The sequence below is a fragment of the Barbatula barbatula genome, assembly GCF_947034865.1.
Source record: "Barbatula barbatula genome assembly, chromosome: 18".
NCBI lineage: Eukaryota > Metazoa > Chordata > Actinopteri > Cypriniformes > Nemacheilidae > Barbatula > Barbatula barbatula.
The window spans coordinates 21874676-21890791 of record NC_136781.1 but is presented as its reverse complement, the minus strand read 5'-3'; the positions used below and the strand labels follow the sequence as shown (position 1 = coordinate 21890791).

General features: G+C 41.6%; 1 protein-coding gene across 10 annotated transcripts in view; it reads left to right on the top strand.

Annotated features, from left to right (window-relative positions):
• Positions 1 to 969: 969 nt before the first annotated feature.
• pls3 (plastin 3 (T isoform)) overlaps positions 970 to 16116 on the top strand; it is a 26792-nt gene continuing 11645 nt past the window's right edge. The window contains exons 1-4 of one of the 10 annotated variants that reach the window (XM_079479872.1): positions 970 to 1038; positions 12839 to 12899; positions 13657 to 13766; positions 15257 to 15420. In XM_079479872.1, the coding sequence (XP_079335998.1) occupies positions 13706 to 13766; positions 15257 to 15420 (225 nt within the window). In that variant the 5' untranslated portion in view covers positions 970 to 1038; positions 12839 to 12899; positions 13657 to 13705. Of the gene's footprint in view, positions 1039 to 11100; positions 11368 to 11848; positions 12260 to 12709; positions 12900 to 13656; positions 13767 to 15256; positions 15421 to 16116 lie in introns of those variants that run through there. The other 9 variants (XM_079479874.1, XM_079479868.1, XM_079479875.1 and 6 more) reach the window with 9 other exon arrangements.

Sequence of the window (16116 nt, the reverse complement as noted above, 5' to 3'; positions counted from 1 at the left end):
TCACACATGTTGTCTGTGTAGGGCAGGCAGCTCACACATGTTGTCTATGTAGGGCAGGCAGCTCACACATGTTGTCTATGTAGGGCAGGCAGCTCACACATGTTGTCTGTGTAGGGCAGGCAGCTCACACATGTTGTCTGTGTAGGGCAGGCAGCTCACACATGTTGTCTGTGTAGGGCAGGCAGCTCACACATGTTGTCTATGTAGGGCAGGCAGCTCACACATGTTGTCTATGTAGGGCAGGCAGCTCACACATGTTGTCTATGTAGGTGTTGTCTATGTAGGGCAGGCAGCTCACACATGTTGTCTATGTAGGGCAGGCAGCTCACACATGTTGTCTATGTAGGGCAGGCAGCTCACACATGTTGTCTATGTAGGTGTTGTCTATGTAGGGCAGGCAGCTCACACATGTTGTCTATGTAGGGCAGGCAGCTCACACATGTTGTCTGTGTAGGGCAGGCAGCTCACACATGTTGTCTATGTAGGGCAGGCAGCTCACACATGTTGTCTATGTAGGGCAGGCAGCTCACACATGTTGTCTGTGTAGTGCAGACAGCTCACACATGTTGTCTATGTAGGGCAGGCAGCTCACACATGTTGTCTATGTAGGGCAGGCAGCTCACACATGTTGTCTGTGTAGGGCAGGCAGCTCACACATGTTGTCTATGTAGGGCAGGCAGCTCACACATGTTGTCTATGTAGGGCAGGCAGCTCACACATGTTGTCTATGTAGGGCAGGCAGCTCACACATGTTGTCTGTGTAGGTGTTGTCTATGTAGGGCAGGCAGCTCACACATGTTGTCTATGTAGGGCAGGCAGCTCACACATGTTGTCTGTGTAGGTGTTGTCTATGTAGGGCAGGCAGCTCACACATGTTGTCTATGTAGGGCAGGCAGCTCACACATGTTGTCTGTGTAGGTGTTGTCTATGTAGGGCAGGCAGCTCACACATGTTGTCTATGTAGGCGGCTCGTGAGGTACTGAGACACGTGCTCACTCAGTTCAGAGTTACACGCCAGCAGCCAGCGAAACAATCACAGTAAGTTATAAACATATAAAAGTTGTTTCAGTGCAGTTCGTCGGTGTTTATTTGAAACAACGGAAGCTTGTTCTATGAGTTAGTGATACATTTACATGTTTGCAATGGCTTCAGAGTTTGAATCGAGCAGATCACTTTATAACACGACAGACAGATGCGTTTGTGTGTGATGACTTGTTTCGTGTGCTTCAGTCTTCATCATGTCTGTAATAAAGATCACAGATCATATACAGTAGATGTGATGAAGTGATTTATGAGAGTTTGTTTATTATTAAACTCTATTAATGATAACGCTGCATGTTCATGAAGGTGACGTCATTTCATAATGCTTGTGATATATTTTGAGATAATGTAACTGAATGACATATAGTGACAGAAGGCAGTTTACACTTGGATGTAGTATAATAGTTTACAGAAACTAAACATACAATCAGTGGCAGTGTGGGTGTGTTCAAAATGAAATATGAATAAATCATGTAATATAAATGAAACGAAGTAGTATTGTAATATCTCTGTATACTGTAGCGGTAGTAGGCTACTGGTTACGCACACTGTTTAAAGGAGGAGTTCACCTTCAAAATGAAAATTCTGTCACCATTTGCACGTTCTCTTGTCACTTCAGTAGTGTGCTGTGTTCTACAACGACACGTGTTTAACTGTAGTGTTTGAGTCTTTGTGCTGTGTTCTACAACGACACGTGTTTAACTGTAGTGTTTGAGTCTTTGTCTTGTGTTCTACAACGACACGTGTTTAACTGTAGTGTTTGAGTCTTTGTGCTGTGTTCTACAACGACACGTGTTTAACTGTAGTGTTTGAGTCTTTGTGCTGTGTTCTACAACGACACGTGTTTAACTGTAGCGTGTGAGTCTTTGTCTTGTGTTCTACAACGACACGTGTTTAACTGTAGTGTTTGATTCTTTGTGCTGTGTTCTACAACGACACGTGTTTAACTGTAGTGTTTGAGTCTTTGTCTTGTGTTCTACAACGACACGTGTTTAACTGTAGTGTTTGAGTCTTTGTGCTGTGTTCTACAACGACACGTGTTTAACTGTAGTGTGTGAGTCTTTGTGCTGTGTTCTACAACGACACGTGTTTAACTGTAGTGTTTGAGTCTTTGTGCTGTGTTCTACAACGACACGTGTTTAACTGTAGCGTGTGAGTCTTTGTGCTGTGTTCTACAACGACACGTGTTTAACTGTAGCGTGTGAGTCTTTGTCTTGTGTTCTACAACGACACGTGTTTAACTGTAGTGTTTGATTCTTTGTGCTGTGTTCTACAACGACACGTGTTTAACTGTAGTGTTTGAGTCTTTGTCTTGTGTTCTACAACGACACGTGTTTAACTGTAGCGTGTGAGTCTTTGTGCTGTGTTCTACAACGACACGTGTTTAACTGTAGTGTTTGATTCTTTGTGCTGTGTTCTACAACGACACGTGTTTAACTGTAGTGTTTGAGTCTTTGTGCTGTGTTCTACAACGACACGTGTTTAACTGTAGCGTGTGAGTCTTTGTGCTGTGTTCTACAACGACACGTGTTTAACTGTAGCGTTTGAGTCTTTGTGCTGTGTTCTACAACGACACGTGTTTAACTGTAGTGTGTGAGTCTTTGTGCTGTGTTCTACAACGACACGTGTTTAACTGTAGTGTTTGAGTCTTTGTGCTGTGTTCTACAACGACACGTGTTTAACTGTAGCGTTTGAGTCTTTGTGCTGTGTTCTACAACGACACGTGTTTAACTGTAGCGTGTGAGTCTTTGTCTTGTGTTCTACAACGACACGTGTTTAACTGTAGTGTGTGAGTCTTTGTCTTGTGTTCTACAACGACACGTGTTTAACTGTAGTGTTTGAGTCTTTGTGCTGTGTTCTACAACGACACGTGTTTAACTGTAGTGTGTGAGTCTTTGTGCTGTGTTCTACAACGACACGTGTTTAACTGTAGCGTGTGAGTCTTTGTGCTGTGTTCTACAACGACACGTGTTTAACTGTAGCGTGTGAGTCTTTGTGCTGTGTTCTACAACGACACGTGTTTAACTGTAGTGTGTGAGTCTTTGTGCTGTGTTCTACAACGACACGTGTTTAACTGTAGCGTGTGAGTCTTTGTGCTGTGTTCTACAACGACACGTGTTTAACTGTAGTGTGTGAGTCTTTGTGCTGTGTTCTACAACGACACGTGTTTAACTGTAGCGTGTGAGTCTTTGTCTTGTGTTCTACAACGACACGTGTTTAACTGTAGCGTGTGAGTCTTTGTGCTGTGTTCTACAACGACACGTGTTTTACTGTAGTGTGTGAGTCTTTGTGCTGTGTTCTACAACGACACGTGTTTAACTGTAGCGTGTGAGTCTTTGTCTTGTGTTCTACAACGACACGTGTTTAACTGTAGCGTTTGAGTCTTTGTGCTGTGTTCTACAACGACACGTGTTTAACTGTAGTGTGTGAGTCTTTGTGCTGTGTTCTACAACGACACATGTTTAACTGTAGCGTTTGAGTCTTTGTGCTGTGTTCTACAACGACACGTGTTTAACTGTAGTGTTTGAGTCTTTGTGCTGTGTTCTACAACGACACGTGTTTAACTGTAGCGTTTGAGTCTTTGTGCTGTGTTCTACAACGACACGTGTTTAACTGTAGCGTTTGAGTCTTTGTGCTGTGTTCTACAACGACACGTGTTTAACTGTAGTGTGTGAGTCTTTGTGCTGTGTTCTACAACGACACGTGTTTAACTGTAGCGTGTGAGTCTTTGTGCTGTGTTCTACAACGACACGTGTTTAACTGTAGCGTTTGAGTCTTTGTGCTGTGTTCTACAACGACACGTGTTTAACTGTAGCGTGTGAGTCTTTGTGCTGTGTTCTACAACGACACGTGTTTAACTGTAGCGTGTGAGTCTTTGTGCTGTGTTCTACAACGACACGTGTTTAACTGTAGTGTTTGAGTCTTTGTGCTGTGTTCTACAACGACACGTGTTTAACTGTAGTGTTTGAGTCTTTGTGCTGTGTTCTACAACGACACGTGTTTAACTGTAGTGTTTGAGTCTTTGTGCTGTGTTCTACAACGACACGTGTTTAACTGTAGTGTTTGAGTCTTTCTTGTGTTCTACAACGACACGTGTTTAACTGTAGTGTTTGAGTCTTTGTGCTGTGTTCTACAACGACACGTGTTTAACTGTAGTGTTTGAGTCTTTGTGCTGTGTTCTACAACGACACGTGTTTAACTGTAGCGTGTGAGTCTTTGTCTTGTGTTCTACAACGACACGTGTTTAACTGTAGTGTTTGAGTCTTTGTGCTGTGTTCTACAACGACACGTGTTTAACTGTAGCGTGTGAGTCTTTGTGCTGTGTTCTACAACGACACGTGTTTAACTGTAGCGTGTGAGTCTTTGTCTTGTGTTCTACAACGACACGTGTTTAACTGTAGCGTTTGAGTCTTTGTGCTGTGTTCTACAACGACACGTGTTTAACTGTAGTGTTTGAGTCTTTGTGCTGTGTTCTACAACGACACGTGTTTAACTGTAGCGTGTGAGTCTTTGTGCTGTGTTCTACAACGACACGTGTTTAACTGTAGTGTGTGAGTCTTTGTGCTGTGTTCTACAACGACACGTGTTTAACTGTAGCGTGTGAGTCTTTGTGCTGTGTTCTACAACGACACGTGTTTAACTGTAGCGTTTGAGTCTTTGTGCTGTGTTCTACAACGACACGTGTTTAACTGTAGTGTTTGAGTCTTTGTGCTGTGTTCTACAACGACACGTGTTTAACTGTAGCGTGTGAGTCTTTGTGCTGTGTTCTACAACGACACGTGTTTAACTGTAGTGTTTGAGTCTTTGTGCTGTGTTCTACAACGACACGTGTTTAACTGTAGCGTGTGAGTCTTTGTGCTGTGTTCTACAACGACACGTGTTTAACTGTAGCGTGTGAGTCTTTGTGCTGTGTTCTACAACGACACGTGTTTAACTGTAGCGTGTGAGTCTTTGTGCTGTGTTCTACAACGACACGTGTTTAACTGTAGCGTGTGAGTCTTTGTGCTGTGTTCTACAACGACACGTGTTTAACTGTAGTGTTTGAGTCTTTGTGCTGTGTTCTACAACGACACGTGTTTAACTGTAGCGTGTGAGTCTTTGTCTTGTGTTCTACAACGACACGTGTTTAACTGTAGTGTTTGAGTCTTTGTGCTGTGTTCTACAACGACACGTGTTTAACTGTAGTGTTTGAGTCTTTCTTGTGTTCTACAACGACACGTGTTTAACTGTAGTGTGTGAGTCTTTGTGCTGTGTTCTACAACGACACGTGTTTAACTGTAGTGTGTGAGTCTTTGTCTTGTGTTCTTCAACGACACGTGTTTAACTGTAGCGTGTGAGTCTTTGTCTTGTGTTCTACAACGACACGTGTTTAACTGTAGTGTGTGAGTCTTTGTGCTGTGTTCTACAACGACACGTGTTTAACTGTAGTGTGTGAGTCTTTGTGCTGTGTTCTACAACGACACGTGTTTAACTGTAGTGTGTGAGTCTTTGTCTTGTGTTCTACAACGACACGTGTTTAACTGTAGCGTGTGAGTCTTTGTGCTGTGTTCTTCAACGACACGTGTTTAACTGTAGTGTTTGAGTCTTTGTGCTGTGTTCTACAACGACACGTGTTTAACTGTAGTGTGTGAGTCTTTGTGCTGTGTTCTACAACGACACGTGTTTAACTGTAGCGTGTGAGTCTTTGTGCTGTGTTCTACAACGACACGTGTTTAACTGTAGTGTGTGAGTCTTTGTGCTGTGTTCTACAACGACACGTGTTTAACTGTAGTGTTTGAGTCTTTGTGCTGTGTTCTACAACGACACGTGTTTAACTGTAGTGTTTGAGTCTTTGTGCTGTGTTCTACAACGACACGTGTTTACTTGTAGTGTGTGAGTCTTTGTGCTGTGTTCTACAACGACACGTGTTTAACTGTAGTGTGTGAGTCTTTGTGCTGTGTTCTACAACGACACGTGTTTACTTGTAGTGTGTGAGTCTTTGTGCTGTGTTCTACAACGACACGTGTTTACTTGTAGTGTGTGAGTCTTTGTCTTGTGTTCTACAACAACACGTGTTTAACTGTAGTGTTTGATTCTTTGTGCTGTGTTCTACAACGACACGTGTTTAACTGTAGCGTGTGAGTCTTTGTCTTGTGTTCTACAACGACACGTGTTTAACTGTAGTGTGTGAGTCTTTGTGCTGTGTTCTACAACGACACGTGTTTAACTGTAGTGTGTGAGTCTTTGTGCTGTGTTCTACAACGACACGTGTTTAACTGTAGCGTTTGAGTCTTTGTGCTGTGTTCTACAACGACACGTGTTTAACTGTAGTGTGTGAGTCTTTGTGCTGTGTTCTACAACGACACGTGTTTAACTGTAGCGTGTGAGTCTTTGTGCTGTGTTCTACAACGACACGTGTTTAACTGTAGCGTGTGAGTCTTTGTGCTGTGTTCTACAACGACACGTGTTTAACTGTAGTGTGTGAGTCTTTGTGCTGTGTTCTACAACGACACGTGTTTAACTGTAGCGTGTGAGTCTTTGTGCTGTGTTCTACAACGACACGTGTTTAACTGTAGCGTGTGAGTCTTTGTGCTGTGTTCTACAACGACACGTGTTTAACTGTAGCGTTTGAGTCTTTGTGCTGTGTTCTACAACGACACGTGTTTAACTGTAGTGTGTGAGTCTTTGTGCTGTGTTCTACAACGACACGTGTTTAACTGTAGTGTTTGAGTCTTTGTCTTGTGTTCTACAACGACACGTGTTTAACTGTAGCGTGTGAGTCTTTGTCTTGTGTTCTACAACGACACGTGTTTAACTGTAGTGTGTGAGTCTTTGTGCTGTGTTCTACAACGACACGTGTTTACTTGTACAGTATTATAAAACACTCAGTTCTGGTCCTTGATTCTGATTGGCTGAGCCGATTTATGGAATACTTTATTTGTTTGGCAAGAAAATGTCAAATGATGGTTTATTTATCCGAAGCGAAGGTTTGAAGCACATTACTGTGTGTTGTGAGAATTGGATTTCAGTGCTGCACGCACGCATGCTTTGGATGCCATTGTCAAGGTCGAGGTTAAAGTGATGTCAGGGGGAAAGCCTCTCTGTAATGTCAACAGTCCTGTTGTCAATGTTCATGATGTTCATGACTCGATGGATCCTGATAAACTTCATTACGTCATCTACACAATGCTTGTGTGATTCTCAGCAAATTCTCTGGCCGTATGACTTCACCACACAAACTTTTACATTTGCTCAGCTGAATTGGCTGAAGGTTGGCCAGGTTTGCTTTTTCTTTAAACATTTCTTTTGGTCGATGTTTCATTCCATTGAATCAATGGCTGTAGTGATGTGCTGAATTAGTACATTATAGAACCGAGTCATGATTGTGAGGCCGCTGTATTATTCCACACACTTGACAGAATGTGAAAATAAAGTTTGCTGTATTCCTGATGACATGCCCACTGAACTCTAATTCTGTAGACCAGTGGTCCTCAAACCTTTCAGATCAAATCCACCTTTAATAAAATGAGCTGTTCCAAGTACATGAAAATCACATAAATAAACATTGAAATTAATATAAGAGCTGTGAATCTTTCTTTTTACCAACACTTTTCTTTTATTTACCAGTTGTTTTTAAACTAAAGAAACATGTTTCTCAGGTTCTTCAGCAGTTATAGTGAACACAAAACACTTGTCTGTAGTGCACAGTAAACAGGGCTCTGTAAATGACTCTTATGGGGGATTTATTCACTTGCAAGACTTCAAACTTATATTAAAGGCAAACAATGTGGAAATAATGTTTAACACAGAAGATAAATAAATACATGCATACTAAACATCACGAGAACAGCTGTATATAGATCAAACGGAGACTCTGCAGCGCTGCTCCCGCTGTGTTTGAGCTTGAGTTATATCCACCAATGACAGATAAACAATCCTTCATACGTCTGTATTAAAAATGCATATAGACTATATGAGATGTATTCCACATTTGACATTGTATTTAAAACAGGAAATGAATGTAGAGTTTTTAATGTCCTGCCGTGTCTCGTACCACCAGGGGAGGTTCACGTGTACCACTGCTTTACAGTTTTGTTGAAATATCGGAGTAAATGTTTTGAATGCTGTAGTTTGATGTGTTTGTGTTTTCATGCAGTTTATTCTGTTATGACATGTATTTCACTAAAACCAAACTAACAGTATAACTTGATCCCAATGGTGTGTGTGTGTGTGGGATTGACAGAAGTGTTTGTTATGCATGTGAGGTATTCTATAGATGTGATCTGTATGTCGGTCTGATCATCAAACAAATGTGTATTTGGAGTATCTTCAGTGTGCTCATATCACTGATGGATCGCTCAATATACTGCATAAACTCAACAATAATACTCAGTCCTGGGACCCGTTTCAATAAGGAGGTTCAAGCAACACTGAGTTAAAATATGAACTCTGAGTTGATTTACTCAGATAACCGCTACTCTGAGTTTTCTGTTTCAGAACAGCTGGTTTCAATCAGTTAAATCCACTCTGAGTAACTTCACCCGAGGTTACTCGTGTTCACCGCGGCTTTAAAAAGACATCATCAATTGAGCGAAGATAACACGATTCACCATGGCAACGCCACGTGACAAAAAACGCTCCGTTTATTTCTCGCCAGTCGAATTGGAGGAACTATATATATATATATATATTATGTATATCGTATCGTATATGTATAAACATATATACCTACGATTTTTTGTCATGTAGGTGCAATCCTTCTGCAATAAAAAGAACGTGGCAGCAGCTGGAAATGAAATATAAAAACATCATTCAGTCCGATGAGTTTAAATGCTCTTGGTAGTAGGATGCCTGACTGGGAAATGCTTGATATATTTAATAAACTGGCCTTGAAAGTTATGAGGACATGAGAACCGAGCACTGTGGCTATAGAAGACAAAAAACTGGCCATGCTTGCCCCTGCTCCAGCTATGTCTAATGGAGGCCAGCTAGAGATGCTCTAGCGACAGACGCAATAGGGACTGCGGTCGTTAGGCTCGTGGTTAGAGCGCCCGTCCCTCATTCTGACCGACGGCAGTTCGAAGCCTGCGCAGAGCGGGGCGAGTGGGACCTTTTAAATGTGCACCCAATCACATTGGGAAATCCTAAAGGGTATTTGAATTATTAGAGGTGGCAGCAAGAGCACATTTATTTGATCAGCTTATTCAGAAAGACGTTCACCATTCACCTGCAATCCTATGAAACTCCTCTTTGATGGCTCTCACAGGAAACTTAACACAAATGTATATAAAGTGCTTGAGAGTGATGCACACTTTTCTTACTGCTCTTCATACAGTTGCCTTGCTAACGTGTTCTGCATCCCCGGTGTTATATAGAAAGCTTCCATTAGCAAAGACACATAAGGCCATACAGAGAATCTGCTCAGATGTAAGAGTGCAGCCACGACGAGTGAGGTTTGTGATGTAAGGATGAAGCAGAGTGTGGATATATTAAATGGACTGTAAAGAAAAACTGTGCCTCTCAAATAAAGAATCCTCCGGATATGATAAAACATCCAAACGGGGCTTCACCATATACTCTCCCGACGTAAATGTAACTCTCTCTGAATGAATGCAGCTTCCTCATCTACGGGTTCATGAAGAAACAGACATGCCATTTTAATGTCTGTGTTACGAACTTGTGCGCGATTAAGGAAAACGAATGAAAAAACGAACGGCGAAGGCAATTTCAACACCGCTCGCGCTTCGAAAAGGGGCGGAGATTGTAACAAACCTCGGGTTAGTGGAATAAAACCTGCTGCAGACCAGGTTAGGTTCACAGAGTAGGTTACTATGGTTACTCACTCTAAGTATAAGATACCTTGATTTCTGAAACGGGGTTGACTTACCCCGCGGTCACGGGTTTGATTTACCTCGCGTTCTGAAACTGAAAACCCAGAGTATCCCGTTTTCTGGGGTTAACTTACACTGAGTTTGCTCTTACCCTGCTTTCTGAAACGGGTCCCTGATGTCAGACTAACGCTGTTTCCATCATGTGAAGGTGTGATGTTGTGAACCCAGTCTGGATGAGATGCGTTGGCTTTTGGATTACTTGAGTGGTTTTACTAAACTTTCTTGTTTTTCTAAGTAAAGTGAGTTTGTAGGTAAGATGGCTTTGTTTAAACATGGTTAGCTTTCATCCACAAAAATCATTTTTTGCAAGTTTTTAACAATGTATGTATACAGTTAATTGAATTACAATGAAACACATTTTTCCTCAAAAATTGACATTGCTGTAAATCAAAAGTCTTGTTTGTATTAGGATGACAAAAGAAATGTATTTGAGTCATTTGATACACATTATTATTATTATTATTATTTTTAATAGCTGGAAACAGAATTCAGGAAGCGGGCTATTTGTCTGAAACAAGTGGTGATACTTATCCCCTGAATCTGTAATGTAGCGGTTAACCGATATGAGGTTTTAACGCTGATGCTGATACCCATATAAAGAAAGAGCTGTGGCTGATAAGAGGCCAATATAGCACAATTACAAATTGATACATTTATTATTGTATTGAACTAGATTTGTTGTCTCTTTCTTTATGTATTTAGTGTGTTCTATATTCCTCTGCATGCGTGCTGTTTTTAAATGTGCTTTAGAAATGAATTAAACTTGAATATAACCCAATTGCAATTAAATACGTGTCTAGTTAGTAACACGCTTGAAGACATGAAAAGGTCCACACATGACATTAGCTAAACATGGCTTAATATGACTCAAATAAAGCTATTTAAACATATTATTTATACTTAACTGTGGTCATTACATCACTAAGTGGCAAATGCCTGCTTTACATCTCAGTGGCACTTATATGAATGAAATGCTAATATGCTCTATGGCGGCCGGACAAACAGAAAAAAATATCATCGGCTGATAATGACAAACGTCTAAATATCGGCCACGGCAATATATCGGTCTATCACTACTTTATTGTCCTATAAAGGTTTGGTTTCCCAAACACTGCTGTTGTCAGTCAAACAGAAAGCTCCGCCTCTGACTGGCACTATTGGTTGAGGAGTTGTGTTGTTTTGGCTCAGCAGGTCCCACAGACAAAGCTGTTTAACAGTGACATCAATGACTCAATCAAGTGAGGTTTCTTATATAGATCTGGTTTAGTTGTACAGGCTCTTTTCCCTGAAGCGGTGTGTAAGTTTGTTGTTCAGTTGTGACGCTCATCAGCACATACAGTAGTTTGTCCGAGCCTCTGTTTCTACAGAGGAACACACTCAAGCGCTGGAATGTGAAGATCAGACCGCTGTGCTAAAGTCAGCGTCCCTCATCTACAAGACACAACTTGTTTAACAGGTGAGCTGTTGTGTAAGTTGAGTTTGAGGAATCCCAGAATTCCTCTTGATGTGTGGAAACAGCCAGTGAGTTTTCAACACACAACCAACACCAAAAGCAGTTGTTTGGAAATGCAGAAGTTTTATTTGTGTGACTGTGACCGTGGCACAGAATGAAATGTTTAAAGTTGACTGGGAACCTTTAAAGCAAATGAATGAGTCTTTATCCCGAGCTGACCGTTGACAGATATGACCACAGGTTTGAGTTCTTTCTCTAGTGTAATGTCAACATGTATTTTATATTATCGTGTGTTCAGCACATGTTTCCGGATGATTCAGTGGAGTTTCAAGTGATTCAGCATCGTCTGTCCACGGCAGGGTTATTCTTAAAGCAACAGGACGTCGAGTGTTTGTTTAAGCCGGTATGTGAGTTTGAGAGACGCATTATTTCACTTCTCTCCGCCCTCTTCCCGTTTGGGACTTTATTGGTGTACATCTGGCTTAGAAAGAAAGGGTGGCAGTGAAGGAAAAAAGCCCTCGTCCCCCCCCCCGCCCGTCTCTCTCTCTCTGTGTGTGTGTGTTTCGCCCCCCCGCCCGTCTCTCTCTCTCTGTGTGTGTGTGTGTGTGTTTCGCCCCCCCCCGCCCGTCTCTCTCTTTCTCTCTCTCTCTTGGGCGGCGGACGGGCCGTCCTCTGCTCTGCCCTCATAGCCTGGGAGGAAGTGTTATGACTTGCTGCCGTAGTTCTTTGTGAGGCAGACAGGAATGCTGGTGTTTCAGATTATAGTCTTGAAGGGTGTGGAGCGAGCGCCGTCTGCACTGCTGCCGTACTGTTCTCAGAACAGGTCAGATCTCTCTTCTTCTTCTCTACACCCCACACGTCTCCAGCTGCTCTAACATACTGCTGTGGTTTTCAGGTGAGGTGTTGTTGTGGAAGTGTGAGGACATTTTTGTCGTGTTGTGAGTACTCGTGCAGTGTTAGTTAAAAACTGGCGAGCGGACAGCATTCTCTGGTTGCTTAGATTTGTTGATGACTCATGGGGTTAGATTACTCCTCAGCACTCATTTGGGATGTAAACAAACGTTAGTCAAATTAGATCTCGTCAATGCTTGTATCATACAGACGCTTACTGTAGCATGATCAGCTTATTTAATGGAGTTGAAGCTGATCATTCCTGGAAGCACACGGCGCTCCACAAGGCTGGAGGTTGGGCCCGTAAAACATATTTCCCATCGCGTTGATATCAGCATTCTTTGTTTTCTTTAAAGTCCTGTTGCACCAGGCGTGGTAGAGTGGGGCGGCGGCGGGCATGGCTAATGACGTAATAAAGTGCTTTAAGAAAGGCGAGGGAGGGTGACGGACAGCTGCTCCACTCTGTGAATGGATATGTTGATATCCGCTGCGGGTGTGTCCTGAATCATCTTGAAGGGTTGTGGCTTTGAGGAAGAGCAGTCTGTGGATGTGGTGATCACTGATCACATCTTTGTTTCTACAGCAGAAACGACTGGACACTGAATCTCTTCTGAGTTCTGCTGCTGCGCTGGACATTTCACAAGGTCTGTATGTGTAAAGCTACTTGTACAAACACACACATTTCTATCTTGAGTAAAAGTAAATGACAGATATCGACAGTTGCACGAGTGGAAGGCCGAGTGTTTTTTCCTCAGTTGTTTGTATTGTGTATGTGGATTTGTGTTGATGTAACTGTGTGCTGCTTGGTGATGTGATGTGCCGTGTGCAGTTAAATAAAAGCGGGCCGATCATCTGACCTTGGATTTCTTCATTTGCTTTGCTTTGCAACAGTATCAACAGCGAAAGATCTCTAATACAAATCAAACTCGAACGCAATAGTTCAGTTGGTGTTCAGCCCTTTACATATGTTGTGAACATCTTGTGCTGGATTGACCTGTTCAGAAGACCATAGTTTGTGTTGTTTTGTCATTTAGATCGAGTTTGTTTAATTCATCAACAGCTGGCACCTGCACACTAGCACTCAGTCGTGTTTAACGTGCTGAGCTAGTCTGAATGTTTCTGTCACGTCACGCCTGTGTCCTTTCATTATTGTGTCATTGTATTCAAAAGGACGAGCTGGGACACGCCCTCTCCAACATATGCTTTGCCCAAATATAGTCGAGTTTGTTGCTCTTGAATGCTTGATAGATGTTTGCATGTTATTTGCATTTCTTATTATCTTACTGTCCGATCCCCAAACTGGGCATCAGCACACGTTTATCCTAATTTGGAAATCTAGGCGGTAATGTTGTGTGACATTGTGATGTTATTAAACAGTGTTGTTTGTTGTTTTCTCTGCAGAAGGACACACATTATTTGACTGAAAGAGCTTCTGGTTGTTTTTGGGGAAATGGCAGCAAAGATATCCAAAGAAGAGCTGGAGGAGTTACGGGAAGCCTTTGAGAAAGTCGGTGAGTTTTCTTTCTTCCTGTTGGACTGGTTTAGCGTTTGGGATGCTGCACATGACGCCGGAGGAATATCCACCAAGTTTTCTAGATATCTCATGATTTTATTGTCTATGTTTGCATAGATGAAAATGCAGACATCACTGCATGCAAAATGTTGTTTTACCTCTAATTTGTTTCTCTAAAGTTTCATAATGCTCGTGTGTTGTCTGAAGTGATTGATGTCATCTGTCCTTCTCTCAGCATTGTTACTGCTCGGAACAACATCTGGACTTTTCATTTGACCTCATGAGTTCTTTTTTTGGCTTCAGTCGTTGCCTGACTCTTGAAATGTCCTCACGGTCTACTGTCGCTTTTGTATTGAGATTTTCATTACGAGATTTCTTGGATTTAATAATTGTCCATTTGTAAATGTAAATGCCAAATAGTGTTGAATTCAGTGGAATTAACTGTGCACTGAATATTTCCCAAACATGATGTACTGAACACATTTAACTGTACAACAAAAACATGCAATACAGAAATAAACTGAAATAAGAACAACTAAAGGCTACGGTTAATAGTGAAGGCTAGATTCATGGAAAGGAATGTCCCAGTTGGATTTAACCACATAATCTAAAGATGTTTTCATCACGGTGATGTGAAGAAGCATCGCAGTGCTGATATGCTGAAGATGTTTGACAGCTTTCTGTCTTACAATGAATGAAAGAAAGATGATGATGATCTGAATGCTGTGATATATGTGCTCATGAGGAGATTAGAGTGAGTGCCGTTAGACTGGATTGTCTGGAAGAGACGTCAGGTTTCCAGTTTGGTTTGCTTTTCACGCTTCTTAACAGGAATGTGCTTTCGTGAGAGTTTTCAGTTGATCAGATTTCTCCAGACGTCTGGCCAGAATAGTTTCTCCTGTCACGCTTTTATAAAGCAGCAGCTCACTAACAGTCTGTTTCAGTAAACGCCTGCGTGTCAACACACAAAATTCACCATTTGTAGTGATTCATGAACATTCAAAGTGGTTTAAAGCAGAGCCGTCAAGAGAGCGAGAGTCGCGATAACAGAAGTTCAAATTCTTTGATTCATGAAGCTTTCAGTTAGTTCCAGGAAGTTATGTTTTATCTTTTAATTCTTCATTTCTTTCATTTTTTATTCATTAAAATGTCTTTAAATGTGTTCATCACAATCACACCAATAAGAGCCTCCATGAACCAGCATTACTGTGAAACAACTAATAATGTGTCAAGTAATAATGTGTCATATACTGTAAATGAGAGTAATGACATCATGTGTGAAAGTTATGATTTCTATAAAGTTGATGGTTTGGATCATTATTTGATTTGAATTGTAGTTTCTAGCATGTTGTGGTCCAGTCAGTTGTTGTAGATGAGCGAGGTGAAACACTGAAGTTCATCACACATACTGATGTCATGTGAAGTCTGTCACATGAACACGTGAATGTAGATGTAAAATGAACACTGAAGTTTGTTGTCTGTGTGTAGATCTGAATGGCAACGGTTTTATCAGCGACTATGAGCTGCACGATCTGTTCAAAGAGGCCAATCTGCCATTGCCGGGATATAAAGTGAGAGAGATCCTCCAGAAACTCATGGAGGATGGAGACAAAGACAAGGACAACAAGATCAGCTTCGATGAGTTTGTCTCTGTGAGTGTCTGATATACTCAACACAAACACATTCATGAAATCACATACACAACCAATCCAATGGAAGTTTTTTTACTCTCGTTTTTGTATCTTAAACAAAACTCCCTAACACTGCTTTTGGTCTTAAGACTTCACATGATGTAGACAATTATATGATTTGTAGACAAACATCAGCTTTCACCAGGGATCATTTTTAATTCAGAATATTGGGAGTCATCCCGGTTTATATAGATACGTTCCATAGATAACATGCAGCCCTGTGTCACCGCCTCCCAAACTGGTCCAAATATTGGGTTTGTCGGACAACAGACCAGCAGTGTGCGCTTTTCTTACTGTTTAACTGAAACACTGTAAGCGTGCTCCGGTCATGCGGAGGAGTGGGCATGGCACCATGTAAAATGTCAGTTTTGGCCTTCATCAGTTACCAAAACTAAATAATGGAGGCAAACAATTCCTCTCTGTTCTTGTAACTCCACAGCGCACACCTTTCCTTTACACGGCTACAGCTTTACATTTATCAGTTCAAATCAGAGTTTAAAGCAAAGTTTTATTCTTTTCTGTGTTGTTTTAAATGTTAAGTAACCGAGATCTCAATATTGGCCGTAATAATGGCGATTATGATCCGTGTCATAGTCGAGCAGCCCTAGCTGTTGTTCTTTCTAGTTCTGTGGATAATAAACTGAATCAATGATTTGT